At 46.8% G+C, this 27,424-nt stretch overlaps 1 protein-coding gene across 3 annotated transcripts; it reads right to left on the bottom strand.

Annotated features, from left to right (window-relative positions):
- On the bottom strand, window positions 1–26,589 carry OLFML2B (olfactomedin like 2B). 3 transcript variants are annotated; one of them, XM_082229065.1, is made up of 8 exons: window positions 26,431–26,589; window positions 16,805–17,068; window positions 11,603–11,710; window positions 9,666–9,842; window positions 8,410–8,626; window positions 5,917–6,537; window positions 3,224–3,400; window positions 1–1,634 (listed from the first exon to the last, which is right to left on the bottom strand). In XM_082229065.1, the coding sequence occupies exons 1-8, from the start codon at window positions 26,572–26,574 to the stop codon at window positions 1,033–1,035; spliced, it is 2,310 nt and encodes a 769-aa protein (XP_082085191.1). In that variant the 5' UTR covers window positions 26,575–26,589; the 3' UTR covers window positions 1–1,032. The 3 variants fall into 3 exon arrangements, with proteins under 3 accessions (XP_082085191.1, XP_082085192.1, XP_082085193.1); XM_082229066.1 differs by having other exon boundaries at window positions 5,917–6,534; XM_082229067.1 differs by lacking the exon at window positions 26,431–26,589 and adding an exon at window positions 17,661–17,898.
- Between the last annotated feature and the right edge of the window lie 835 nt (window positions 26,590–27,424).

Below are 27,424 nucleotides of genomic sequence, written 5' to 3'. Positions count from 1 at the left end.
TCTTGCTTCAGCAATTTATTTTATTTATTAGTTCTTAAAATGTCAACACACACATACATACATACAAAGAAGGGATCCAGTAGGCAGTATACATCTGGAGTTTCAAAAAGCTTTTGACAAAGTCCCGCTCTATAAGCTACCATGGGATAAGGGGATAGTTGTCTAACAGATCTAGCAGCTGAATAAAGCCTGTTTGGAAGGAGTTCTACCCAGTACAAGGAGCAAACAACGAAGGGATGGCCTGCACTCGTCTCCTTCCAAGTTTTCTCCAGCACAGGAGTCAAATTGTTTTCTTGCAAGTCTGCTCTTGTACAGGTTAGCTCAGGGGGGAGTTCTGCTATGTTCAATGGGGCTCATTTCCTAGCAAGTATGTTTAGGAATTCAGCCTGAATGGTCCCATACAGACTCCTGTGGGTAAAGCAGGGGAAGAACCTGTGGCCATCCATATCTTGTTGAACTTCCAACTCCCATCAGCTCCACCACAGATGGCATGTGGCCAGGGATGAGGGGAGTTAGAATCTAGCAACATCTTTCCCAGCCCAGGGTTCAAAAGACAACAACTGGGGCAGGAGCGACAAGAGTTACAGGGTCTATGGCCCAGAGTATACAATGTGACTAGACAAATACAATGACAGAAGGAAATTTGAGCAGGACTCTGGTTTTACTGAGTTTTTAACATTGATGTTTTATTATAAAAAATAGGGGCTGGGGCTATGTTCTTATCCAAAGTGTGAGTCTTCTGTTAGAAAAGCATCCCTTTGCCTTATTATTCATTATTTGAGAGTCTGCACTTGAACAATATTTTCCATTGTTTCATAGGAGGCAGCACATTCAGTATAAAAACAAAAGCAGGATTATGTCCAAAATAAAAGGGTTGGCTTAGGATGTGGACTGATCTACAATCCACTCTTTTTTTAAAAAAAGAAAAAAGTTTTTTTTTCAAAAAACCTTATTTACTCTGATTTGTACAATAAAAAAATATTTATTAAAAAAAAGGTGCTAGTGGCCTTTAAACATGATCTCACTGTGTCCTCAGTAAGCGAAGATGACTTTGTACGTGACCTGGTGGCCATTGTCCCAAGCATAGAGGAGCCGGTCTTTGGGATTGTAGTCTATCTGAGTGGTGTAAGAGTACTCGTTCTCAAAGAGCAGGCGGGGGATGATCTGGGTGTTGGTGTGCGTGTCAAATGCATAAGAGATGTTAGCATTCTTCTTGTTGTAGCTGTCAATGGCGTAGAGGACACCGCAGATGACAAAGGAGTTGCCATAGAAGTTTTTGCGCAGGCCTGTCCGCCAGGTGGTCTCCTTGCGAGTGCTCAGATCATTGGCGTTAAGTTTGCTGAGGACAATCACCTCCTGGCTAAAGCCTTCGTAATTAATGGCTGGGTAAATGATCCACAGGCCATTCTCATCCACTGCAAAATCCACATCAGAGTGGCCACGCCACCGCCAAGGTGTCTCCTCGTCATAGGCCACATCTTCCAACATGGCCCAGGCAGCCACATAACGCTGCTTCAAGTCGTACTTGATGAGGTTGCGAGTAAAGGCCCGGTTATAGTAAAGAGAGCCATTAAAGACCGCATGGCCTGTCCCCATCCAACTGTATGGCAGCTTGTATGAGTTACTCCATCGACCTAAGGGGCAGAGATCACAGAAACGGAGAACTGTAGGGTTGGAAGGGAAAGAGTCATCTAGTTTAACCCCCTGAAATGAAGGAATCTCAACTAAAGCATCCCTGACAGATGGCCATCCAACCTCTGCTTAAAAACCTCCAAGGAAGGAGAGTCCACCACCTCCCAAGGGAGATCATCCCACTGCCTAACAGCTCTTACCACCCTTGATTTTAATTTCATTGGTTCACCTGTTTCCTATGGAGGCTCAAACAGGAGTCCAGGAAACTGCTTTAGCCAATCAGGCTATTGGTCCATGTAGTGCGGTACCGGCCGGTCAGTGTAAGACAGTGGTGGGGAGCCTCAGGCCTGCAGTGGGAGTTCAACTGCTTCTCAATGTGGCTCTTGGGACTCCCCCAGGCAACACCTCCTCAACCACATCCCCTCAAGTCAGGCAAAGCTGGCGACCGGCCACTGGCACCTCCCTCTACTCTAACTAGGCCTGAAACTAATTTATTTCCCAAGATCCTCCTCTGTGAATATTAACGTTGAATATTCAGTAGTTTTTCTCTGAATATTCTAATATTTGACATATTGAGGTACCTCAGTCAGTGCCGTAGCATGAATGGGCCATGGCCCCAGGCACAATTTTTTGAAGGGGGTGCAACCAGGCACCCCACAACAGGCTCCTTCCGTGGAGCCTGGCTCCAGCGCACGAACGAGCTGCAGGGACAGGCAGCTTCCTCACGCCCAACCTCACCAGCTGCAACGCCATACCCAGGTCAAGCCTGACCGAGGGGTGGAGGGGGGGAGTGGGCAGCAATGTGTGCAAGCCCAGCCACAGCACCGTCCCTTGGTCAGGCTTGACCCGGGGCGAAGAGAGGCGTCTGGCTGCACCAGCTCTGTCCCAGGGGACGGAGGGGCTGCGGTGCGTGTGCTCTGGGTGCGCCTTGCAAGGCCAGCTGCAGGAGGCTCCCTCCATGCACTGCACCCCTTGGGGGTGCACCCCACATCCCCCCCCCCACGGCCTGAGATTACGCGGCTGATCTAAGTTATTTGATTTCATTATTTGACAAGTAGTAGTGTTTTAGCCGGTATTAAGAATATCTTACAGATGTTATGTAATGGCATTTAATATTTGACAGTGGACAACTTATGAGATTTCATATTTGACCCTGCAAAAATAAAATAAAAATCAGGTTATGCCAATACATTCAAAATCTGAGGTAAAGGTCCATGTTCAAAATTTCAAGTTTGGAAGATTTCAAGTATTTGTTTCAGCTGTAGTGTCCAGTGGTATTAACGGATGAAGGAGCGTTTCTTCTGAGCATAAGTGGGAACAACCTGTGCTGGATAGAATATTTTGGGTCCCCTTGATTTTCTGATCTGCAGTTCACTAGCTTCGAAGACTTCATGCTTCTATGCCCACACTAGCCTCAAACTGCTGAATCAACGCTACCCATCTCCATCCCACCAGACTCCTCAATGGCCCTACTCTGGGGCGATTCAACACTGTGCCTTGGCTCTGCTCTGAATCCATCCAAGATCCACCACTAACACTCAGCCACTCTCTTTCTCTCTCAGGCTCTCTTATCACACAGCACAAGGCAGACCTTGCTTGAAGCTGTCCAGGTTCCGAAACTCGACCAGGGTGTTGCCATAGTAGTAGTTGGTGACATAGATTCGCTCGTCCTTGGCAAGGGGGTCCTTCATCCAAGCCCCTTCATTCCGCCCATACGTGTTCTGGGTCATGGGCCCAGAGACAGTAGACAAGGTGTCCTTGCACTGGCCTGTTAATAAATCAGAGCAGCAAATAACGACAATCACAACAACACCTGGCACTGCGTATGTAGCACATCTGAAGCGTTCATAGTGTTTCAAATATGTCAATTATCTCAGCAACCTTTGCCTCAACCTTACAAGTGGGCAGGCAGGTGAGGGTGAGCATAGCTTGCTCCCCGCTTGCCCCCCCCCCCCGAGCAATCGCCTTTCCCTTTAACATGGCACACACAAGTATGGGAATTGGCCAATGAATTAAAGTGATTAACAGCTGAAAGACAGAGCTAGCAGCAACAAAGCAAGCTATTCATCTACTTATTACATACCTTATTATCCAGTTATTAATACCTTATTGATCAGTTATTGGGGGCACTGTGTTACAGTTGTTATGGGACAAAATCTAGAGAGTAGCACCGGGAAGGAGCTTCTCTGCTCCCTGGTGGGCATGCTATGGGGTACTGCAGGGCAGCAGCTTATCTGCTATTTTATACAGGCAACTTCCATTTAGTGCGCATTCAAGGCATGTGTGGCGGCTGACACATGCGCCTTTTCTGGCCCCGGAACAGGGGTGGGCTTATGTGTGCCCCACTGATGTGTGTGATGATGTGGAACGCAACCCCCATGCAAATGGGGAGCTGCCTGTATTTCTTTGAAGCTGCAGAGAGCAGGCAAGGAGGAGTTTGGGGGCCAGGTGCTCTCAGGACACTGACACTCAGCTCTATTTCTCTATAACATCTGAATTCTGGCTGAGCCTGAATCCTGGCAAGATGGAGGAATTGTGGATGAGTAGTTCCTATGGAAGAGAAATTGGTCAATTGCCTACTGTGAAGGGGGTTACACGAGCAGGTTCACAACCTGGGGTTTCTTCTGGATCCAGGCTTGTCACTGGAGGCCTAGGTAGCCTCTGTGGCTAGGCGTGCCTTTTACCAACTGCACCTGATAGGACAGCTCTGATCGTTCCTGGGCTGGGAGGGCCTGGCCACAGCAGCCCATGCCCTGGTTACTTCAAGACAGGGTTACTCAAGCAGTATATAAATGTTGTGGAATACATGGATGAATAAATCAATAATATTAATAAACATGGCAGGGTTGGCACAGAGGATGTGCCATATACAAAAAACAATTCTGGGCAGGCTCATAGCTTGCCAGTAACCAATGCAGCCCACAAAACTCAAGAACTTAACATTGTCCAGGGCCTTTAAAACAGCAAGGCAAGACACCAGATAATTCTCCTCAGAGTGAGTCAAATTCTAGGAGTCCCCTGCAGATCAATGACAAAGGAATCAACAGGAAATACTTGCGTGCATTCTATAATTTTGCAATTTCTGTTCCCTATTCTGCTTCTGGTCAATTCACAGAATTTCGTTTTCCTCATATAACGTAGTGTTTGGTGCGCTCTCTCTCTCACTCACATATGCACGTGTGCACACAGAGAAAGAGAAAGAGAGAGAAGGGGGAATCCATTAATCTGCAGAAGAGCAATGCCACTTTAGCTTCAGATTTAAGTGATTTGCTTGCTTTCCTAACAAAATTTGCTATATTTCACTTCAGTTGCACAAGCTCCTTTTGGAAAACAAAAAGAAACCTGGCCTGCCATTGCCCTACATCAGTTTGTTTGACCAACAATCTCCTGCCACCCATCTCTGTGTCTTTATAAGCGTAGCCTTTCTGCTGTCACAGGCATGAGGGAGCTGCTTCTCTGGCACCTGATTCCATGTGGCTGAGCAGTGGGTGTGAGTGTTGTGCTTTTCTGCTTTTCTGTGCCTGAAGTCTGTAGTTCTAATAAGCATCAGGCACAGGCAGTTTAGACGACCATTGCAAAACTCTTAAGAAACTTAAGAAGCTGCCTTACATCTGGTCAGACTAGCCTTGTCGTCTACCTTGGCTGGCAGAAGGGCATCATCTTTCCCAGCATTCACAACCTGATCCAATGGGAGATTCTAGGGATATGCTCAGCCACTGAGCTACAGGGCTATATTGCCTCGCCTAATACTAGTTCTTTTATTTCCACTTAGAGCCCAATTGTTTTATTCAATGTTACTCCAGGCTAGGTAGACAGTTTCCATACACATCTTTCTGGTGCATCAGTATCTGTGGAAAGAGATACTTCTTTCCTTGAAAACATCTCCCCAAACCTAATCTCCACCTAAAGGGCACCATCAGAGGCTTAATCAGAGCAACCCCACTCCAGTTCTCTTCAACTGTCACCTTCAGTATTCCATAGCTTAACTGTTGTCAACATTTGGTAGGTCCTGAAAACTCACAGGTCCTTTTTAGACCATTTTTGTTTGTCTTCTAAATTTACAAAAGAAAATGCTTCTGCATTCTTAGGGAATCCCTTAAATATGTGGAGCTTACCTAATGTTGAGGTGGCTCCATTTCTCTTCCAAACTTGACCAGCCAAGTTTTGTTTTGGAGGGAACAATATTACAGTCTGTCAAATGCATCGCGGGTGAGAAACAGAGCTCCACCAACACCCTGGTCACAAATCTGGATTAAAGCAATATCAATGGGGACACAAGCTTACCAATGCTGTTTCGGATATCTTCCTCGTCCAGGCTCTGTGTGGGTGTGACGGTGAGGCTGGGCCTGGCGGGGGCTGCAGGGGGCACTGCTTTGGTTGTGGCAGCTGGAGTCGGCTGGGCTGTTGCCTCTGTGTGGAAATTTGTTGTGGCTGCTTTGGCCATGGGGGGCTTTGTGTCAAAAGCATTCCGGGTTGCCACAACCGTGGAAGCCTGTGTGGCAGTTTGAGCTGCTGTTTTTGTTGCCCATGTGGCGCCTTCATCCACCAAGCCAGTCACTGAGGAGACTCCAGTGGCTGCTGTGGGCTCCAAAGTCATTGCAAAATGGCTGCTAGCTGTAGGGAGATCCGATGAGGTAGACACTGGTGTTGGCTCAACAGAGGGAGGCATGATGGCAGAGGACAGGGGTAGCTTGGTTGTTGCAGCACTGGTTGCAGAAGCTTCTTTTCCAGCAGATGTGATGCTTGCAGCATGCTGCTTGGTGAGCCTGATGCTTTGGTGAATAAGAGGCTTTTCCACCGACAGCTGCTTCCTCATGGGAATATTTGGCAGGTAGCTGTGTTGCAATAGCTGGTCTTCAATCAGCATATCAATTGGGCTCTCACCACTGAAATGCTCATCGTCTGCTGGAGACACAGAACAAGAAGTGGGGCTCACCCTTCCCTCCTGAACACGGTGTGGATGGAAATGGTTTAAAATGATTGCACCTTTCTGGCCTGTTTGCCTCCTCCCTGCAATACTACACACTACAGCCACTGGCTTAATGCTACATCTACATCTTTGTGACCAAAAAACCCACCACCCACAGCCAGGATAGTTTGTTCCTGACTTACAGACTGTGGTTTGTAGAGAGAGAAACAAACCACAATCATTGATTTGGACATACCAGTAAGTCAGGGGTCCTGGTTTGTTTGGGAATGGTTGCAGCTCAATAGCAGAGCAACTGCTTCGCACGCAGAAGGCCCCAGGTTCACCTCCAGGTACGGCTGGAAAAGATTTCATCTCTGAAGCCCTGGAGAGCCTCTGCCAGTCAGTGCAGAGTGGACAGCACTAAACTAAATGAACTACTGGGCTGACTCAGTATAAAACAGGTCCACGTGTTCCTCTGTGCACTAGTAGGGAGGAGACAAACAGCTCAGAAAGGCACAGTCGTGATTAACTTCTAACTACGGTTTACCATGCTGGGGGGAACTGGCTCAGTACCAGGAACACACGGTGAACTCTAGCCTAACTGGGTACCCTTAGATGAACAACAGGAGGCAATTCCCTTGTTTCTCTCAGCAGGCCCACCGGGTGTACAAGCCAAAACATTCTCTTACAATTGCCTCATCTTTAAAACATCTTAAATGTTAACCTCAAAAGAATGCAATGTGCAACTCAGTTCTTAGGAGCTTAAAAGCTGAGAATCAGGTTCCATGTTAATATTAAATGTCCAAATTGATTCTGCTGATTCTGACCCTAGTCCAATGGACTGCACACTGTAAAAGAAAATGGAATCCTCCTGATCAGCAGTTTGATGTGGGAAGGAAAGGAAGAGCAACCAAACCAGAACGCAGCTGCCCTGTTCCCCCTCCTGAACAGCTGATTGGCAGAATTCCACCTTTGTTTCCTGGGCCCACGAAGCGCTAGCTGGTGAAGCAGGACATACATAGAACTTTCTTACCTGCACAACCTCCCACCCAGCTACTGATGGGCACGTAGGAGCCTACATCCCTGTTGCTGTTTTTTGAAATATTATCGAAATAATTACAATATAAATTGGCTTTGGGAGGAATTTCAGAGGCCATCTAGTTCATCCATCTCTCCTGCTTGGAGACAGGAACATCTACTTGTGGCAGAGGACAGGTGCCCTACAGAAAGCGACTTGCAGAGCAAAAGAGCCCCAGGTGCCTTCGACTGCAAGCGGATTCACATCCTGAAAGGGAGAGCCAACAAGCACCCCCTTACCTGCTCAATGAGTAATGAGCCACAGGAGATAAAACGCCTCGCTGATTCCTAAACCCTATATCCTGTTTCTGATCAAATTTCACTCAATCATAAAAATAAAAGCTGTCCTGAAAACACGTACACACCACATATAACGTTCTCTGTGCCACAGCAATAGAAAGGAAATCCCATGTGCCACGTGGGGAGGGAGTCATCGTGAAATTCTCCTTCCTGACCTTAAAAGGCCACGGCTGAGGCCTTTCTACATACCTTCAGTTTGGAGTAACGGCTTCTGTTTCCAAGATTCAAGTTTTCCAACCATTTTGAATTTCCCATTGTTTCAGGCTCCCATCCCTATTCCTCTGCTCCCATTTCCCCATTGGTCCTTTTAAAAAGACCATCCTATCAAGAGACTAAAATTTCACCTGCTATTCCCCCCCCCAATGTATTATTCAAAGCATTGTAAACAGAATTAAAGTAAGTGTCGCAAGCTGCCTGCCAGTATTTCCCTGAGATCCAGAATTCTGAAAGTGCCCTTCTACAACCTTCCCAGTCCTGAAATGACAACTCACGTTCATCGAGGTCTTTCTCTGTCTCAGGATCCTTGGCCTTATAGTAAGTGACTCCTCGGATGATGGTGGGCTGGGCTGGAGTCCGGCTCCTCACATGGAGTTTTCTTGGCAAAGTTGACTTTGCCTTTGGAGCTGGGGGCGCATAGCGCAAAGACTCTGCAGAACTGATTTGCTGAGAAGCCATTTCATCATGCAGGAAAACCTCTTCATATTTTTCCTTTTGAGAAACAAAACAACATATTAAAGTGTGGCCAGAGGACAAAGAGGGAGTGTTTGTCAGTAATTATCCATCTGACCAAGATCTGCATCCTCTGTTAAAGGAACAGGTTTGAAGTCCAGAGATGTTGTTAGTTTGGGACATAATTCTGGATGCTCAAATGACATCAGTGTCACAAAGCACTTTCCACCAGCTTAGACTGATGTGCTGACCATGATCACCTCCTGGGCAAAGGTAGCCTGGACAGTGGTCATTCATGCCCTAGGAACACCCAGGGACAAGAACTGCAATGTGCTGTATATGGGACTGCTTTGGAATACTTCTCAGAAACTCTACTTGATACTTGAACTCTACTGCAATGATGATCACAGCTGGCATGAGTTATGGGGAAGAGCATCTCCTCAGTTACGCTAAGTTTCCCACCTCAGTCAATCAATCCTGTCAACAGACTTCAAAATGAAACATATCTATCCATTAATGCAAAAGATACAAGTTTATCAAACATCTCCATCAGATAGGAAAATATGGCTACATTCATTTGGATAAGGTTTTCAAAATACTGAAATGTGAAAGAGATAGCGCCCGCATGTAGCAATATAAATGTTCCTGTGTATTTTTGGACACAGTTGAAAGCGCCAGTATTTAACCAATAACCTTCACCATTTGAGATCAGGGGTGTTGTTGGAGCACAACTCCCATCATCCCTGACCACTGGCCATGCTGGTTGGAGATTATGAGTGTTGTCAATCCAACAACATCTGGAGGGTCACAGCTGCCCCACCCTAACCTATCAAAACCACCAAACAAGAAACACAGAGTAAATGAACTGCTACCCTTTTGTGGGAGCAGGCAGTCTTTTAGTCAATATTTTAAAGACTACTTGAGTCACGAAAAGTGATTGTTGTCCCTGCTTGAAACTTAAATCTGGTACCAGGCAGAATCTAACAGAATCCTGGTTTCACTGATTTTGGGGAGGGGGGGGAATGGAAATGCAAAGTTCCTGGCCCTCAAGGAGGAGCTTGCAGAAATCTGAAATCACCTCAGTGAGAGTGTAGGCAGCAGCAGCATCCCTCTGCAGTGAACTCTGGATGTCAGCAAGGTTGTTAGAGATGCTGTCAGAAGAATTTGTCTTGCCTTTAAGATCCATCTCCTGCCAAATTTTGTCTGCATTTGGTCTCTTCTCTTTGTATTCCTTGGTGAGATTGCTAGACAATTCCTAGAATGAGCACAGGGAAAGAAAGAGCGTCATTAGCACAGAGAGGAGAGTTCTACACATTAGCCTACAGTTTGTGGGATTAAAAAGTGTTAGAGGACCAATGGCTGCTGCCAGGAGCTCCCCCCCCCCCGCCCATTCCAGCTCTGCCTTCCTTGGCCAATTGCCCTGAACGGGCACTGAATATGTGTGAAAGCTTCTCAGAATCTTTGGGATGGAGCAGGACAGAAACCAACAAAAATAGTTAGTACCTTGTGCTTGAACAATAACTGCTGTAGATCAATAGCAAAATATACTTTGTAGGCTCCACGGCTCCCAGGCCAGGCTATGCCCCACAGAGGACTCCCATGAGAAGCAGCTGTGGAGCAGGTGGGGGAGGCAGGAACTGACAGCTATTACAGGAACAAGGGAGTCTTTCTAGGTCAGTAAGAGGTAACCGAACTCCCAGAGAGACAGCTGAAATGATGGGCCTCCTCCCTCTTCTGCCACCCGCCCCCAGCCAGGCCCACATCAACAGCGGCTACCCCTTGTTTCCAAGAGGGCGCATGGAAAAGATTTCAAGGATTATTTGCTTCACTGGTGTGTTTACACATGAACTGTCCCCATGATGCAGTTGGTGCAAGTTGGTGCCGCCACACACAACCTAGCATTTCCCAGATGAAAACAGAAGCTCTCCTGCATGTTGTTAGCACCCACGTTATCAAACCAAGGATAACTGAGGCCTGAGCCTCAAAAGGTTGTTGAGCTTTCCTAGGGCAATTGCCTGATAGCTGCTCCGCTGCTGCCAAGCCTAGGCTGCCCGCGCCACAGCCAGAGCCCGAACCAGAGCTGCCCGTGCGGGGAACAGGGGCCGCCTAACAACTCTCAGCACTCTTAACAAACTGCAGTCCCCAAGATCCTTTAAAGAGTTAAAGTGGAATAATGGCACCTTCTCTGCAGACAGAGGGCATATATTTATGCGACTGGTTGTAGATAAGTACGACTGCCACCATTTCTCCCGGCTCAAGCTCCTTTGCCTCTAAAGCAGGGCCGGCATAACCATCGGTGCTAGGGGTGCAGGGCACCCAGGTGCCCAGCTCTCAGGGGCGCCAGGCCGAGAGTCCGGGGCCAAGATTTGGAGTCCGGGGACTGAAGAGCCAGGCCAGCCGACAGCCACTGCCGAGCGGAGCAGAGCCTGCCAGAGCTTTTCTGCTGCAAGAGCTGAGGCGGCCAGCCAGCTCCGCCCTCCTGCGCACCTGGGATTGGCAGGCCGTCAAGAGACCCACTCAGCACACGCACACGGCTCCCACAAGGGGTGTAGCTTCCCTCACAAGGGATTGCTCTCCTCCCTCCACCCGCAGCAGCATGGGAGAGAGTTGCAGGCCCCCCAAAAGCTCAACAACTCTGAGCTGCCCCCTAAAAAAGCTCAACAACTTTGGCCTCCCGTCGCCCAAAAATTGGGGGCACTGGGCAGTTTTTTGCACCCCAGTGCTGCATATGCTAAAGACAGCCCTGCTCTAAAGCATTCCACAGACAAGTTAGACAGGCAAAATTTATAGTGGCATGAAGTGATGGGCTTGTATTATTTCTGCATGTCAAGCAAGAGGGCTAGAGGAAAGGGATGGAAATGCTGGGTGCCTACAAAATCTCATTTCACAACAGACTGTTCCGAAAATTGCTGTGGGACTCAGTATTGTGGATCAAGCTGCCCACAGCAGAATATTGATCTGCAACTTAGCAGCTTCTTGGGGTTGTCATAATGTTGTCTAGGGCAGCCATCTTACCTCTTCCAGTTTCTCCACTCGGCCAACCAGCTTCGTTGTGACCGAGTGCAGCTTGAGCAAGTCTAGGCCATAGAAAGCGCCTTCTAGTAGATCGATGACAGCTGCCAGCTGAAAACACATAATTATGGAACAGTTATGTCACTGTCTCTCCTCATATTTGCTTGCCTGAAAGTAACACAATTTGTGTGCTCTTTGGATGAACCCTTTGAACAGCTCAGCCGTGAAGCTCAATAGGCAAGTTAACTATCTCTCAGCCAAACCTCCCCTATAGGCCTGTTATGAAGACTGTTTTGTACACTGAAAGACACAAGAGAAAGAATATCACATTTATTTCATAGTCCTCAACAGCATTATTTGGCAGGTGTGTGTGTGTTGCGCTATAGGGTCTCGGTTGGGAAAGGACCAAAGTTTATTGGTTCTGAAATGGAAATATTAATGGCCATACATAGTGGTATCCCGAGAATATATGCAAAAAGGTTTTTTCACAATCATCATGCCTATAGTGTCACCAGTGTACTTGGCATTTTTCAGAGCTTCATAAGCAAAAAAGACAAGGTTCAGGTCATAAGAAGCTTACATTCTAAATTAAATGGAAAACAGCCAAGGTCAGTAGCCCTTTTAGGAGCCTGGTAGCTTATTCTGAGAGCGGGAAAGACAGCAAGTTCACTACTTTAGCTTCACCCTCAAAACATGAGCAAACCCAGAACTTGGGTTTCTCTGTAACATGACTGGCTGTATCAAATGCTTAGCAAATCAAAAGGAAGTCACTGAGAAAGAATGTTCATTTGTGGTCTTTGAAACGCGCACCTAAGAGTCACTCTTCAAGGGCATTTGGCATCAACAACAGCAGAACAATAGTCTCCACTTATATCTTGCTGAAAGAAATACAAATTGTAATTACATAAATAATTCTGTAATTTTTAAAACTAAAAGATATATACCCTTGCTACTTTACGTTTCTGATCTACCCTTTTATGTGGCTGAAGTTATTTGATTGTGTTTATCAAATCAATTCATAGCTTTTTCAAACTGTCCAGAGGCCTGTGTTGAAATAATGCTTCCCAGGAATTTAAATTCTTATAATTGCTCAATCTGCCCTCGTTTAATAACATTCATTACACCAGAGTATTTTGTTTTTCATTCTTCCCCAATATCTTAGTTTTATACTTGTTTGTTTCTAGGTCCAATTATTTCCTTCTCATTAATTTTCTCTACTACTTTTCTACTACTTTACTAACTGTGTGATCTATAATTATGCTAAATCAGTAAAGCAGAAAGTGTGCGCTCTTGATGGAAACCTTTACACACTTTGATACCAAATTTTGTTCAGCAGAATTTACTCCATTTACAGCTGCCTGGCTTCTGTTTTCTCCTGTCCTCATAGTCTGTTCCTACCTTCTGCAATGTAATAGTATTTTATTCCAGACAAGGCCATGGGTAGTTTCACCCCAAAATTAACGCTACAGTTAAGTGTTCTTTGAAATTTCTCACTTTCTCTCTATCGGTATCCAGATTGCAACCATCGGTACTTTTATTCCTCTTCCACATGTGTGCAACTATAAGAAATTCACTGTTCTGATGGAAAATATTAAATTGGAACTGACCTTGTAATAGCAGTTGTTGTTTTTCAAAAAAATGAAACTACGGTAAATGGTATCTTTTAATCTAAGCCCAATCCAAAAGGAAGAAGTTGTTAAACAAATGTGAGATGATGAATTGCTTCAAATTATGCTTGGCATAAGAAGGTTCTGGATGCCCTAGTTCTGAGCATTCCCAGCTTGAGTTCTAGAGCCAAGCATGTTTGCATAACCCTCTTCAGGGAACTTTACGAATTAGCCGTATGGAACATGACACTGTTCCTGGATGACAAGGAATCTGGCAGCAATTCCCTAGAAACTTCACAGAAGGGGGCCATGAGCGATGGAGGCAGGCTTAAGGATGATGCTCTCAGGCACAATACAACCACCCGTCTCACAGCTGCCAATAGGTTAACATGAATCTGAACATGAGAAGCTGCCTTATGGAGTCAAGCCACTGGTCCATCTGTCCCAGAATGCTCTACTCAGGCTGGTAGTAACAGTTCCAAAAACTCAGGGAAAGTTATTTTCCAAAACTGTGGCCAGAGATAGCTTTAACTGGATATTTCAAGGACTGAACTTGGGACCCTCTGCTCCCGAAACACATGATCTGACACTCAGCCAGCTAGAATTTGTTAGTTAACTTCTGAATTCCCTTCCAGAAGATTGCTTGCCCTTTTTCAAAGAAGGACTGAACACAGTCATGGAGAGAATTCATGGCTATTTGGAATGAAAGCTGAATCGGGCCTTTGTGCTTAAAGGCAGCGCCATAAACCATGAAAACCAGGTGCTGAGGGCCAAGAAGAGGGGAAGGCCATCCCTGCTCTGCGTCCCGATTCTGAACTTCCAGAGGCGTCTGGGTGCCCACTGCTGCAAACCGAATGCTGGGTCTGATGGGCTTGGGTCTGCTCTAGCAAGCCAACTTTTATGTGCCACCAAGATACAGAGGGTAAAGGCAAGCTCATCCTTGAGTATTTCATGTCACAAAGACTTCCCACCAGCTGCCTGAATTGGGATGCCGCCAAGCAAAGCCTGGTCCAAATTGTGGCAGCTTTCAAGCCTTTGCAATATTCCTCATTAGGCTGAGGGCATCCATTCATGTGCAAGGCCAGCTACATGCCACCTTGCTGCTTGGAGAACAAAGGAGGTGTTGCTGGTCAGACAGTCAAGCGGATTACAGTTCATTTGAACTTGCCCAGGCAGGAGATAGCTGGAGGCTCAAGTTTCATGTCTTTCAGGGTTGTGAGAACAAACCTAAAACAACCGTCTCCAGTTACATTTTGGACTGCCAAAAAAAGCCTTGTAAAGCAGAAAATAAGGAAAGACAACAATTACCAGAACAAGCGCATGAAGTTGGCGGCTTCCTGGTATGTGCCTTTTTCCACACAAGGACAACCCCAAATGAGTGTGGGAAGCCACTCGGAGGACAGCGCATGCTGGCCCCAAGGGAATGGAAGGCAGACTGCGGGAATGAAAGCAGGAAGCAAAGTGGAACCCTTGTGGCCAGAGGCTGCCTCTATGTCTCCAAGCACCAGATGTGTACGGTAACACACACACACACACACACACACACACACACACAAACAATCCCCATGGGCTTGTCGCAGCCATCATGCTGCCCTTGCAAGTTTCCCAAAGACATCTGGTTGGCTCCCATTGCAAAGAGGACTGCAAGACCAGACCCATCTTTAGCATGCAGCACTCTCAGAATTATAACTGTTGGGATGTGCACACACAAAACGGAGACTAATTTGAAAGCAAGAGCTTTGGAATGCCACAAACTGGCAAAACTAAAGCCAGAATTGTGTTCTGGGTTTTTGCAAAATTAGGTTTTATTTCCAGCTGGGAAGGGCAGTGCATACTGAGAATGAGTCTGATTTGTCAGGAACATTCTTCTCTTCCTTCACCCCCTGCAGCTCATCACAGATCTGCCACAGCTACCACATACTGCCACGTACACAACGTCCCTCAGCAGGATCACTTCCCGCAAAGAATAAGTGTAAAAGGAGTAGCATTCCCTATGCGTTGCTACAGGGAAAGCATGAATATCATTAGTTGTCTTTTGCTGAAACTTTTCCCAGCTGGCAAAGCAGAAATGTTCATAAAGAAAAATGGACATTCACAAAAAACTAAGCAAGACAGTTATTCATTGGCACTACTCATAATTTATAAAGGGCTTTCTGAGTATTCAAAGTGTTCCACACTTTGAAATCTGTCACATTTATGTTACCCGTAACTGTTACCCAATTACAAGTATGTAGATCATAGAATCATAAAGTTGGAAGGGACCCCAAGGGTCATCTAGTCCAACCCCCTGCAAGGCAGGAATTTCAGCGACAGCATCCCTGACAGATGGCCATCCAACCTCTGCTTAAAAACGTCCAAGGAAGGAGAGACCACCACCTCTTGTGGGCGTCTGTTCCACTGCCAAACAGCTCTTACTGTCAGAAATATTTTTCTGAATGTTTAGTTGGAATCTCCTTTCTTGTAACTTGAAGTCACTGATTCGAGTCCTACCATCCAGAGCAGGAGAAAACAAGCTTGCTCCATCTTCCATGTGACAGCCCTTGAGATATTGATAGGTGGCTATCATATTTCCTCTCAGCCTCCTTTTCCAGGCTAAACACCCCCGGCTCCCTCAATTGTTCCTCATCACAGCTTGGTTTCCAGACCCTTGATAATCTTGTTCTCCCTCCCCTGCACACATTCCAGCTTGTCAATATCCTTCATAAACTGAGGTGCCCAAAACTGGACACAGTTCCTGAAAGGTGCAATAGAGCAGTGCAACATTAAATATATATATTAGCTCCTAAGGAATTCAATGAGAGGAATCATAACTAGCTATCTATGGAAGAAAACTGTTCTTCAACCATGACCTGACCTCCTTAGTATTCCAAGTGTGGTCTGACCAAGGCAGAAGAGAGAGTGGTACTATTACTTCCCTTGATCTGGACACTAGACTTCTGTGGATGCAGGCTAGTATAGCATTCAGGTTTTTTGCTGCTGCATCACACTGGTGACTCAGGTTAAGCTTCTTCAGGTACCAAGTGTGCATGCACACGAAAACTTATACTCAGGACATACTTAGTTGGTCTCTAAGGTGCTACTGGACCATTTTTTTATTTATTTCGACTGCGTCAGACCAACACAGCCAACTACCTGAATCTAGGAGCAAAGAGGCAAGTTGCTGGCCAGAAGTCTTCAGAGGAAGGAGCTGCTTTCAGGCAGGGCTGGGAAACCTCTGCTCCTTCCGATGTTGTTGGCCTGCAGCTCCCATCATCCCTGACCCCTGGCCATGTGCTGATGGGAAGTGGAGTCCAACAATATCCAGACCACCATTGGCTTCTCAGCCCTGTTTGTTAAGAACATGCCGAATGCTTTGAGGAGCTGCTGTTTTACACACTAGCACTTTATGGTTGTCTGTCTGCTCCCCTGCCTCTCAGGCCTGGTACACTTGTAGGTATCATGTTCGTTTTCAAGTCAGGAGTCTACAGATTTATCTCCTCAAAAACAGTATCAATAGGCTGCCTATTGCTTTGGAATGAGAAATCACAGTTGCAGAGTGTGTGTGTGTGTGTGTGTGTGAGAGAGAGAGAGAGAGAGAGAGAGAGAGAGAAAGAAATACCTTGAAGTCCTTGCTGTCTGCTTCTTGCAGTTTCTTCAGCCTGAAGTCTCCCTCGCAGGGGTTCAAGGCGGATGGTGGGGCTACACACGAACATTTGCATTCCGGTCCAGAAGTGATCGTTTCCACCGTGTAAAAATCCTCTGGTTTGGCAGCTCCTTCGTTAATCCTCTGGCAAGCGCCTCTGCCCAAGGGCCTCACCACACACTTGCACTGGCAGTCTCTGCCTTCCGACACGGCCTTCACCTTGTCATAGTCCCCTAACAACTAATAAAGGGAAAGGAGGAAAAAGAACAAGCTGGTCAGTTTGTTCTGAAAGTAGAATTTCCCTCCCCTCCTCTCCCTCCACCCTCCTTGCTTTATGCTTGTTCTTGTGGGGTGTTTGGGAGAGGCTCAGGCATTCTGAAACCTTGAAGAAATAGGTCGCTGGTTTAAAATATTGCTGACTCTCGCCATTTTCTGCTCCTTGATTATCTGGGAAAGTAATTTTCTTCCACCACCCAAAACCCCCCAAACCCCAAACTAGTCAACTTCCCCCGATGAACTTTGCGCTCTCTCACTCTCTTGGGTTTTGGGAAATTAAAAGGCTGCAGTTCTCAAGCCATGCATTCCAGGATGAGCTCATTTAAATTTAACAGGCACAGTCCCTCAAGACATTCTCTTCCTTGAGCGTTACTGAAGTGAGAAGGAGTTATGCAAGAACTGTTCTCTTTGCACCTCTCATTTATTTCAGGTTGGCTTGTGCAGGAGAATGGTCCCAGTGAGAACTGGATAAGCTCCAGAAGGAATGCAGCCAAAGAAAGGAAACCCTCCTGGTCTGCTTGAAATAAAGTCAGAGTCAATCCCTCAGCAAGAGCACCTTCTCTTGCAGGACGATTGTCCAGCAGGTGTGTATTGGCTTCTGAAGAGCAGCACCTCTCCCCTGAGTTCTGGAGCAGACCAGGTGCATCAGCCAAAGCAAATGTCCAACAACTGCAGATGCAACCCAGAGAATTTCCTTTAGGGATCAGACACAAAACTGAAGAATAAAAATAGCCAGAGCACATGTTTTTTCTTGCAGTGCAAGTATGTGCTGAGACTTCCCAGGGGTGGAGAACTTCCTTCAGAAGAACGGTCTGGAGAGCCACATCTGAGGGCTACTCCACACACTACTCAGCAGCAAACCCAAGTCTGCCCCTGAAGGTACATTTCTTAAAAAGAACAAGTAAGGCAAAAGGGGGTGACAAAACAATAAATACACCCTTAAAGCCAATCCATCATCAAAATTGGGTATATCTGATTTGACAAAGATGGTAAAGCTTCCCTGATGAGGCATGAGGTGTGTGTTTGCCATATTCACACAAAAACAATGTTTGGAGAGATTCAGTGATGAGACACCCTGGCTGCTTTGCATTCAGATGGTACATGCTCAGTTCAGACATCATGCTAAAGAATGATTTGGGCTTCCACACATAGCAGAGGCCAACCACGGGTCAGACCTGCTTGTCTGCTTTTATTCTCCATCTCCTCGGCCCCGCAGTGGAGCGCCCTCCGAAGGAAGTAGCGGCTGTAACTATGGTTTGTCAGGCCAGACATGACACTAAACCGGGGAGGGGGATAGTCAGTGTGGTTCCCTCCCCTGATGTTGCTGGACTACAGCTCCTGTCACCCCTGACCCCTGGGTGTGCTGGGCGAGGCTGATGGGAGCTGCAGTCCAGTACATTTGGAGATCACATGGCGGCCACCCCTGCGCTCAGCCGTACTCAGGCTTCCTTAACAATGATTCGGCATGACATCTGAAGCCGAGCACCAGCCAGATTGCTAGTCAGCAGTGATGGATAAAAAAGGTTGTGCCACTTTCACTGAGCAAGAAAAATGCAATCTGTGCTGCTGATAGAAATAGTACGACTCATGCAACACGTTGGCGACTAATATACACACAATAATTACCAAAATGATTATACGTTCTTTATCGATCTTCTGAGAAAAATACAAAACCTTATGCAAAGCTACAGAGACTTATGAACTACCCAACCTAAGATGAACTTATAATGTCTGATTATAAACGGCCTTGGCCCAGTATACCTGAAGGAGCATCTCCACCCCCATCGTTCTGCCCGGACGCTGAGGTCCAGCACCAAGGGCCTTGTGGCGGTTCCCTCATTGCGAGAAGCAAAGCTACAGGGAACCAGGCAGAGGGCCTTTTCGGTAGTGGCGCCCGCCCTGTGGAACGCCCTCCCATCAGATGTCAAAACGATAAACAACTACCTGACATTCAGAAGACATCTTAAGGCAGCCCTGTTCAGGGGAGTTTTTAATGTATGATATTTTAGTGGTTTTTTTTTGTTTCTATGGAAGCTGCCCAGAGTGGCTGGGGAAACCCAGCCAGATGGGCGGGGTACAAATAATAAATTAATTATTATTATTATTATTATTATTATTATTATTATTATTATTATTATTATTATTTCAATGGATTTTTCAAGTGCTTAACTCAGTCTTTTGTTTTCTTTATCTTTTTAGGTAAGTTCATGAAGATACCAACAAAAGGTAAGTTTGATGTTGTTCACAATACCGACAGATGCTAGTGAAGCTGTAAAGGTAAAGGGACCCCTGACCATTAGGTCCAGTCGTGACCGACTCTGGGGTTGCGATGCTCATCTCTCTTTATTGGCTGAGGGAGCCGGTGTACAATTTCCAGGTCATGTGGCCAGCATGACTAAGCCGCTTCTGGCGAACCAGAGCAGAACACGGAAACGCCGTTTACCTTCCCACCAGAGCAGTACCTATTTATTTACTTGCACTTTGAAGTGCTTTCGAACTGCTAGGTTGGCAGGAGCTGGGACCGAGCATCAGGAGCTCACCCCGTCGCGGGGATTCGAACCGCCGACCTTCTGATCAACAAGTCCTAGGCTCTGTGGTTTAACCCACAGCGCCACCCGCGTCCCGTAGTGAAGCTGTAGATGGATATTAATAAGGTTGTAGACAGGGTGCCAGCATTTTGTGCCTGTTTCGCCCTGGCGGTCCAAGTAATCAAGAGGCTGCTGTTTGCCCCCAATGGGGCCCTTTTACTGGGGCTTGCAGGTAGCACACTCCCAAGGTAGTTTTCCAAGCTTCTTGAGTGGTCTAATCTCAAAGCCTTGATACGTATATTGATATTCACTAATAATAATTCATAGAATCATAGAATCATAGAGTTGGAAGAGACCACAAGGGCCATCGAGTCCAACCCCCTGCCAAGCAGGAAACACCATCAGAGCACTCCTGACATATGGTTGTCAAGCCTCTGCTTAAAGACCTCCAAAGTAGGAGACTCCACCACACTCCTGGGCAGCAAATTCCACTGTCGAACAGCTCTTACTGTCAGGAAGTTCTTCCTAATGTTTAGGTGGAATCTTCTTTCTTGTAGTTTGGATCCATTGCTCCGTGTCCGCTTCTCTGGAGCAGCAGAAAACAACCTTTCTCCCTCCTCTATGTGACATCCTTTTATATATTTGAACATGGCTACCATATCACCCCTTAACCTCCTCTTCTCCAATTCAAACCAAATCTTATTAGAAATAACCTAATGCTCTTCTAAATAATCAATTAAATCAAAAATACATATCCAATATACGTGAAATCAGTACCTTTCTGATTTTGCCCTTATCTCACTAGCAGCAGGGCAGGAAGAGGACTCCTGCATGTGAAAGCTATGCTGTGCTGTAACATAAAGCAGGCTAAGATTCCCCATCTATCAACATGATTTCAAAATTAGTAATTAGGCCACCATCATTTCAAAACACTCCTTTTTTAAAACAACCCATAACTAAATTTAGCCTCTTTATAGTTGGTCAGTTTCTTCCTTTTTTTCATTGTGCTTGACATAGAATGTAAGCTTCTTTGCTCCTTTAACAATGGAAGCTGATCCAATCAAATAGGCCCAATTTGCTTGCTTTGTTATCCAGCTATACTATTCTGGCAATGTATTCATTTTGTATTAAATTTGGCTGGGCTTGCATTTGGCACATCTCTGATGCAAATAAAGCAATCTTTTTTTGTAAAAAGGAAACTATAGTAACACCCATGACCTGAGTTCATTCAACCACAGAGTAAATTAATTTAGAAGCAGACTTTAATCTAAGTAAAAATAATTGTTTCTGTTTCTAATAAAGAGCCAAAAGCACAGTCAGTCGAGCCATAAAGAGCTCCTGTTCATACCAATTTATGGTTCATTTTTACAACTGTTGGAACCTATGGCAGCAGCTGTCACTTTTGGCTGACTTTAGCCACAGGTGAAAACCAACACAAAGCTGACTGAAAGTGCCGCTGTTGCCACAGGCTCACATAGCCACAGGAATAAACATACAACTACTCTTGCAGCACAATCCTGGAAATATCTGCTCAGGAGAAAGTCCTACTGGGAAAGGGCTGTATGGCAACAATCCTAAACCTCCCTATCTTGCTAGGGGTCCTTCCAGATGCTAATGGTTCATTCTGACCCAGTTTTTCTGTGTCTTCCATTTTATTAGGTATTCCACTACTTCCCATCCACGCCAGTGCACAGTCCTTGGTGGAATGTTTCTGTGCTCTCTTTTCTGGTGCCTCCCCCCTCAGTTCCTCCCTTCCTGCCCTCTACTACTTTTCCCCACTGGGGGCACGGGGGCAGATATTTCCTTTCCTGTGCATGCACACCTTAAAACATTCGCAGGAACTGCACTAGCTCCATACTTGGTTCCTAGTTATCATGGATGCCTGCGCTTGGGGGAGGGGCAACATCCATTTCCACACAAGCCTTTTAGCTAAAATCTTTACAGCAATCTTTACTGCAAGGCTCAACGCATTTATTTCTTCCTACGTCACCATGGACCAAGCTGTATTCATACCCCAGAGACACATCTGTGACCCAATTTGCCGGCTGCTCAATGTTATCCACCATAGCAAAAGCAAAAAGTTACCCCTATGATATTCTCACGACGAAGCTGGTAAAATGTGGGTTGAAAAAGGTAACTGTTAGGTGGATTTGTAGCTGGTTGACTGATTGAACCCAAAGAGTACTCATTAACGGTTCCTCATCATCCTGGAAAAAAGTGAAAAGGTTCTGTCCTGGGCCCCTTGGTTCAACGTCTTTATAAATGACTTGGATGAAGGAATTGGGGGGATGATCATCAAATTTGTAAATGACACCAAACTGGGAGGGGGAGCTAATGCTGCAGAAGACAGAATCAGAAATGAAAATGACCTTAACAGATTGGAGAACTGGGTGCAAGCGAACAAAATGTATTTCAACAGGGACAAATGTCAGGTTCTGCACTTAGGCAGGAAGAACCAGATGCACAAATATAGGATGGGGAACACCTGGTTTACTAGCAGTACATGTGAAAAGGATCTAGGGGTCTTGGTGGACCATAAGATTAACACGAGTCAACAGTGTGATGCAACAGCAAAAAAGGCAAATACTATTCTAGGTGGCACCAACAGAGGTCTAGTGTCCAGATCAAGGGAAGTAATAGTACCACTCTATTCTGCCTTGGTCAAACCACACCTGCAATACTGTTTCCAATTCTGGGCACCACAATTTAAGAAGGATGTTGACAAGCTGGAGCTTGTGCAGAGGAGGGTGATGATCAAGGGTCTGGAAATTAAGCCTTACAAGGAACAGTTGAAGGAGCTGGGTATGTTTAGCTTGGAAAAGAGGAGAGTGAGAGGAAATATGATAGCCATCTGGAAACATCCTAAGGGCTGTCACATGAAAGAGGGAACAAGCTTGTTTTCTCCTGCTCTGGAGGGTAGGTCTCGAACCAATGGAGATTCCAACTAAACATTCGGAAAAAACTTTCTAACAGTAAGAGATGTTTGGCAGTGGAACAGACTCCCACGAGAGGTGGTGGACTCTCCTTCCTTGGAGACTTTTAAGGAGAGGTTGGCTGGCCATCTGTCATGGATGCTGTCGCTGAAATTCTTGCATTGCAGGGGGTTGGACTAGATGACCCTCGGGGTCCCATCCAATTCTATGATTCAATGAATCCAAGTAAGAAATAATGTATATAGGCATTCCTTCGCCTGACCATCATTCAAAATCAGAAAGGTCTATCAGCTCTAAAGAAAGCAAACTTCACACCAGTATTCCTACAGTTGTGACAATGTCTTGAAGACCCACGTTTATCAGGGTCAGGCTGCATCACTGCGGTAAAGATGGCTGTCCTGCCGAAATTTTTGTTTCTCTTTCAAGTGCTGCCAATTATGATTACACCCAAACAATTTAAAAATTGGCAGTGCTCAATAAACAAATTTATTCACAAAAGGGGGAGAGCATGACTAGGCTCCAGAAATATATATGGAAGTGTCAAAAATGGTGGTCTCAGAATCCCACATCTCCAAACTCATTACAATGCCTTCTAATTAAAGTATTTGATGTCACTGATCCATGGGCAGAAAGGTAAACCACAGGTAGATATAGAAATTTCAAGTCCTGTATATATAGAACATACCCTTTTCTACCCTCTGCACTCACTAAAACACATGCTATTGTGAACGCTTTCCTCTGAACCACAGTAAATGTGTGGAAAGCAAAGTTTAAAAAACTAGCTCCCCCAATATCTCCCCTTATCCCTCTTCGCTTTCATCCAGGGCAATGTTTAGATTGGAATGGTTTGGAACAGGTGGGTCTTTATAAATTAAAAGATTTCTATGCAAACAGTAACCCACCCCCCCGCCACAAAAAGAACAATTCATAGCTGCCATACCAAACCTTAAATGGTCATGGTACCACTTCAACCAGCTGTTAAGATTCCTGTATAACCCAGACATTTCCACTCAAGCAAACAGGAAACTAACAGCAGTAGAGCATTAACCTCTCTCCACTCTCTAAGGGCACAGCTTCCTCAATTTATAAAGCTCTAATAATACTAGAATATGGCAATCTATTGTTCACAAAAATGCCATGGAAAATGGACATAGATGTGCAAATACCAAATGAAAAAGGGATGGCTTTGTGGTCTGGGAGACCACTGGAATCAATTTCTCCAAAATAAGGGAAGCCTCCTTAAAACTTCTGCATAGGTGGCATTATACACCGCTGAGGCTATCCTGAATATGTAAGGAAGTTAATCCCAATAGTTGGAGGAGATGTATTTCCACATGTGGTGGTGGTGTTACGACATCATCAAACCCTTCCGGAATGCTGTCTTCAAAGAAAAAAGCTTGATACAGAACAAAACAACTGAAATATCCCCTGCACTGGCGCTGCTTGGGCTTAGGATCCTGTCTGCTCATGAGTATCCTACAGATGACCTCTTAACCTTTCTATGGACTGCTGCCCATATGGAGATAGCCAGCTGTTGAAAAACCAGTGTTGGGCTGAACATTGATTCTTGGGATAACAGAGTATGGTCATAGCTGAGAAACTAACATGCCAGGTGAGAGCGGCAAAGGGCAAACACAATCCATATTCCTTTTATAACATATGGCAAATGTTTATTGAATACAAATCGCTCAGACTATGGCAGGAATCCACCCAGCACTCGTGGGAAAATGTGGCGTGATCTCTTAAAGTAATCAAATGAAACTTTAACACATGGCAAGTCTGTAATTTTATCAGGACAAGTTATTTGTTTTTTTACTGTTGTAACAATTATTTTCTCAAAAATTATCTTCTGTACCTTGAATATAAATAAAAACAGTATTTAAAAACTACACAATGTCATTAAAACAACCTGAATGAAAATGCACAATAAAACAATTTAAAAGCAAAGATGATGATTGTTATGTACTGAAGTTCTCACCCTGGGCCAGCAGGGGGATACTGTAGATAAAGGTAAAGGGGACCCCTGACCATTAGGTCCAGTCGTGACCAACTCTGGAGTTGCGGTGCTCATCTCGCTTTATTGGCCAAGGGAGCCGGCATACAGCTTCTGGGTCATGTGGCCAGCATGACTAAGCCGCTTCTGGCAAACCAGAGCAGTGCATGGAAATGCCATTTACCTTCCCGCCGGAGCGGTACCTATTGATCTACATGCACTTTGACGTGCTTTCTTTCGAACTGCTAGGTGGGCAGGAGCAGGGACCGAGCAATGGGAGCTCAGCCTGTCATGGGGATTCAAACCGCCAACCTTCTGATCGGCAAGTCCTAGGCTCTGTGGTTTAACCCACAGCGCCACCCACATCCCAATACTGTAGATAGTTATGCAAATAAGGGATCGAAAGTGACGTCCAGTGATTGGATAGTTTTAGAAAATTGCTACAGTTATGTTGTACTGGAGCTCTATATAAGCAGGCTGACTGAACCCTTCAGTTCTGTTCTGTTCTGTGAATAAACAAGAGCTGTTTGAAGAATCTCTGTGTCGTCTTGATATGTTCACCCACAACTTAACAATGATGATGGCAATGTTAACAACTACCCGTTAACAACCCACTTGCCAAAAAAGATAAAATAAAAGAAGAAATAAGTGCTAACGAACTTTTATACCATCTGTGACTTCAGATGTATAGTAGGCTATTTTGAGCTTTACAGATTTTCCACAGTAAGAAAACTGCATCAAATGTAAAAAAGACAAGGCGGGGAAGTACAAGGCGGGGAATTTTGATGACAACAACATTGGGTGGGTGGGTGTGGAAGCAGCCTAGGAAGCAAGTTGAAGCAGATGAGATCCACATCAGAATGTGCTTCTGTTCCAAGACAGATGAAAATTAAGGAAGTTCACAGCCCACAGGGTGTAACACTGCAGTGCTCAACATGGCGCACACATGTGCAGAGATCCCATCAAGAGATGAAGTGGAAAGATACCCTTGAAGAGAGTTTCTTTAACACAACCTGTTTATGTTAAGGCTATGAATCACTGCACCATCTTAAGCACGCTCTCTTTGGAATAAGTCCCATAGAAGCAAATTCCACGGAGTTCAAAGTAAAGATGTTTTTGATTGAGCTGCAGACCCAAAAACTTCAGCTTAACTGAGTCACAGTTCAGCCTTCAGAAATATGAAGCATATTTATTTCTCAAAGGGACAGGCACCCAAATGAAAAATCCACATACATCCTTCTTTGGAAAAATAATGGCTCTAATCTGAACTGGTTTGCAGACTAAACTAACTTGCAGCAGGTCTGCAGGGTGCTAAATAATGATTTCCATGCCCTTGGAACCAGCACCTGAATACTCCACACATTTATTTCATTTTTAAATTTATCTTTATCCAATTCTCAATACAGCACAACACACATTGATTTGGAAGCAAACCTCAGGCATTCGGTGGAACTTGCCTGAAAGAGACCTGTTTTTCAAAGAAAACATAAGCTTCCTGAAGTTCTAAGCAAATCCGCGCCTGGGAACTGGGAAGCCTCCCGCCCCCGGGCCGTGCCTGCAGCCGGCACCCCGCTCGCCCCTCGCCCTGCCCCGGGATCCCTTCCGAGGGAAGGCGCTCGCCTCCTCGTTCCTGCCCCTTCTTCCTCCCCAGCCAGATCCCGGCTCCGTCCAACGCACTCCGGTCTCCTTCAGGAGCGGGAAACAGACCCAGCAGCCGCATCCAGAGCCGGCAACGGGGCGAGCGAGGGGCGGCGCATCGGCGTCTGCACGGCCCCGGCTGGATCGCCCCCGGGCTCCGCGCAGGAGTGCGCCCAAGCTGCCCCCGGCGAGGGGCAGTGGGGTTCCGCCCCGCGGCTGCCTCCCTCCTCGTACCTGCGAGAGGACGTTCTCCTGGTTGTCCGCCTCGTCGTGCAGCGGGGCGCCGGCGGCGGGGCTGGCGGCGGAGGAGCCCCAGCAGGCAGCCAGCAGCGCCGCCGCCGAGCAGCAGCAGAGCAGCAGCGCCACGGGCCGAGCCATGGAGGGCGCAGCGGCTAGCGGGCGGCGGGCGGCGAGGGGCCGGGCATGGGCGGCGGCGGGGGTCTTGCTGCGAGCCGAGCTGCACCGGCCGCGCCGGGGATGGCGGCTGCGGGGGAGAGCGCGCCTGACTCGGCTCCGCTGCCCGGCTGGGGGCGAGGCGGGGCGGGCCGGAGGAGGAGCCTGCCCGCCCGCCCGCCCGCCCCGTCCTCCTCTTCGGCTATTGTGTCTCCCGACCCCCCGCCGCCCCAAACCCGCCCGAAGCCCCGAAGCCTGGGGCCGAAAGGCAGGGTCCGACCCCGGTCAGGCGAGTCTCGAGGGGCTCCGCATTTCGTGTCCAGCGAAGTCGAAGCTCCCCCCGAAGCGGGTCTGAAACGGGAGAGCCGCGCTTCTCGTCTGAGGGGACTCCCAGGCGCGAAGCCGGACTCACCTCGCCTTGCAAGTTCTTGGAGGCCCACAAGCCCCAGGCGGGCAGGCAGGCAGGGGGTCGCCTCGCCGGGAGGAAGCAGGAGGCGGGGGCCGAAGGACTTGGCCGGGCCAGGACACCTCCGGGGCGCCCCGCTCCGGCCCCTTCCGCGCCCCTTCGGGCTGGGCAGCAGCCGGAGCCACGAAGCCTCCAGCCGGACGGGCGCCGCTTGGGGAGGCCACGCCAGCCAAGAAGCAAGCCGGGACGAACCTCGGCTGCCCCCCCCCCCGGCCAAAGACCCAGCTTGGCCCCCACCCTGATGCCCTGTGCCTACACACACGAACAAACAAGCATCTCAACCCATTTATTTGTAAAGGGCATAAAAAGTAGGCAATGTATTGTCTGGATACCAAGGAATCCCGAGCTCCCCTTCCACTAAAAGCAACT

This window comes from Podarcis vaucheri (assembly GCF_965113315.1).
Source record: "Podarcis vaucheri genome assembly, chromosome: 6".
In the NCBI taxonomy this organism is placed as follows: domain Eukaryota; kingdom Metazoa; phylum Chordata; class Lepidosauria; order Squamata; family Lacertidae; genus Podarcis; species Podarcis vaucheri.
The sequence above is the reverse complement of the archived record's forward strand: the minus strand, read 5'-3'. Positions and strand labels throughout refer to the sequence as shown.

Excerpts from the sequence above, each read along its gene's own strand:
- OLFML2B (XM_082229065.1), bottom strand. The coding sequence starts at position 26,574 with ATGGCTCGGCCCGTGGCGCTGCTGCTCTGCTGCTGCTCGGCGGCGGCG. Across the intron at positions 8,627-9,665 it reads CTGCCTACACTCTCACTGAG|GAAAAATATGAAGAGGTTTT; the intron begins GTGATTTCAGAT and ends GTTTCTCAAAAG. Across the intron at positions 6,538-8,409 it reads AGAGAAAGACCTCGATGAAC|CAGACGATGAGCATTTCAGT; the intron begins GTGAGTTGTCAT and ends CTGTGTCTCCAG.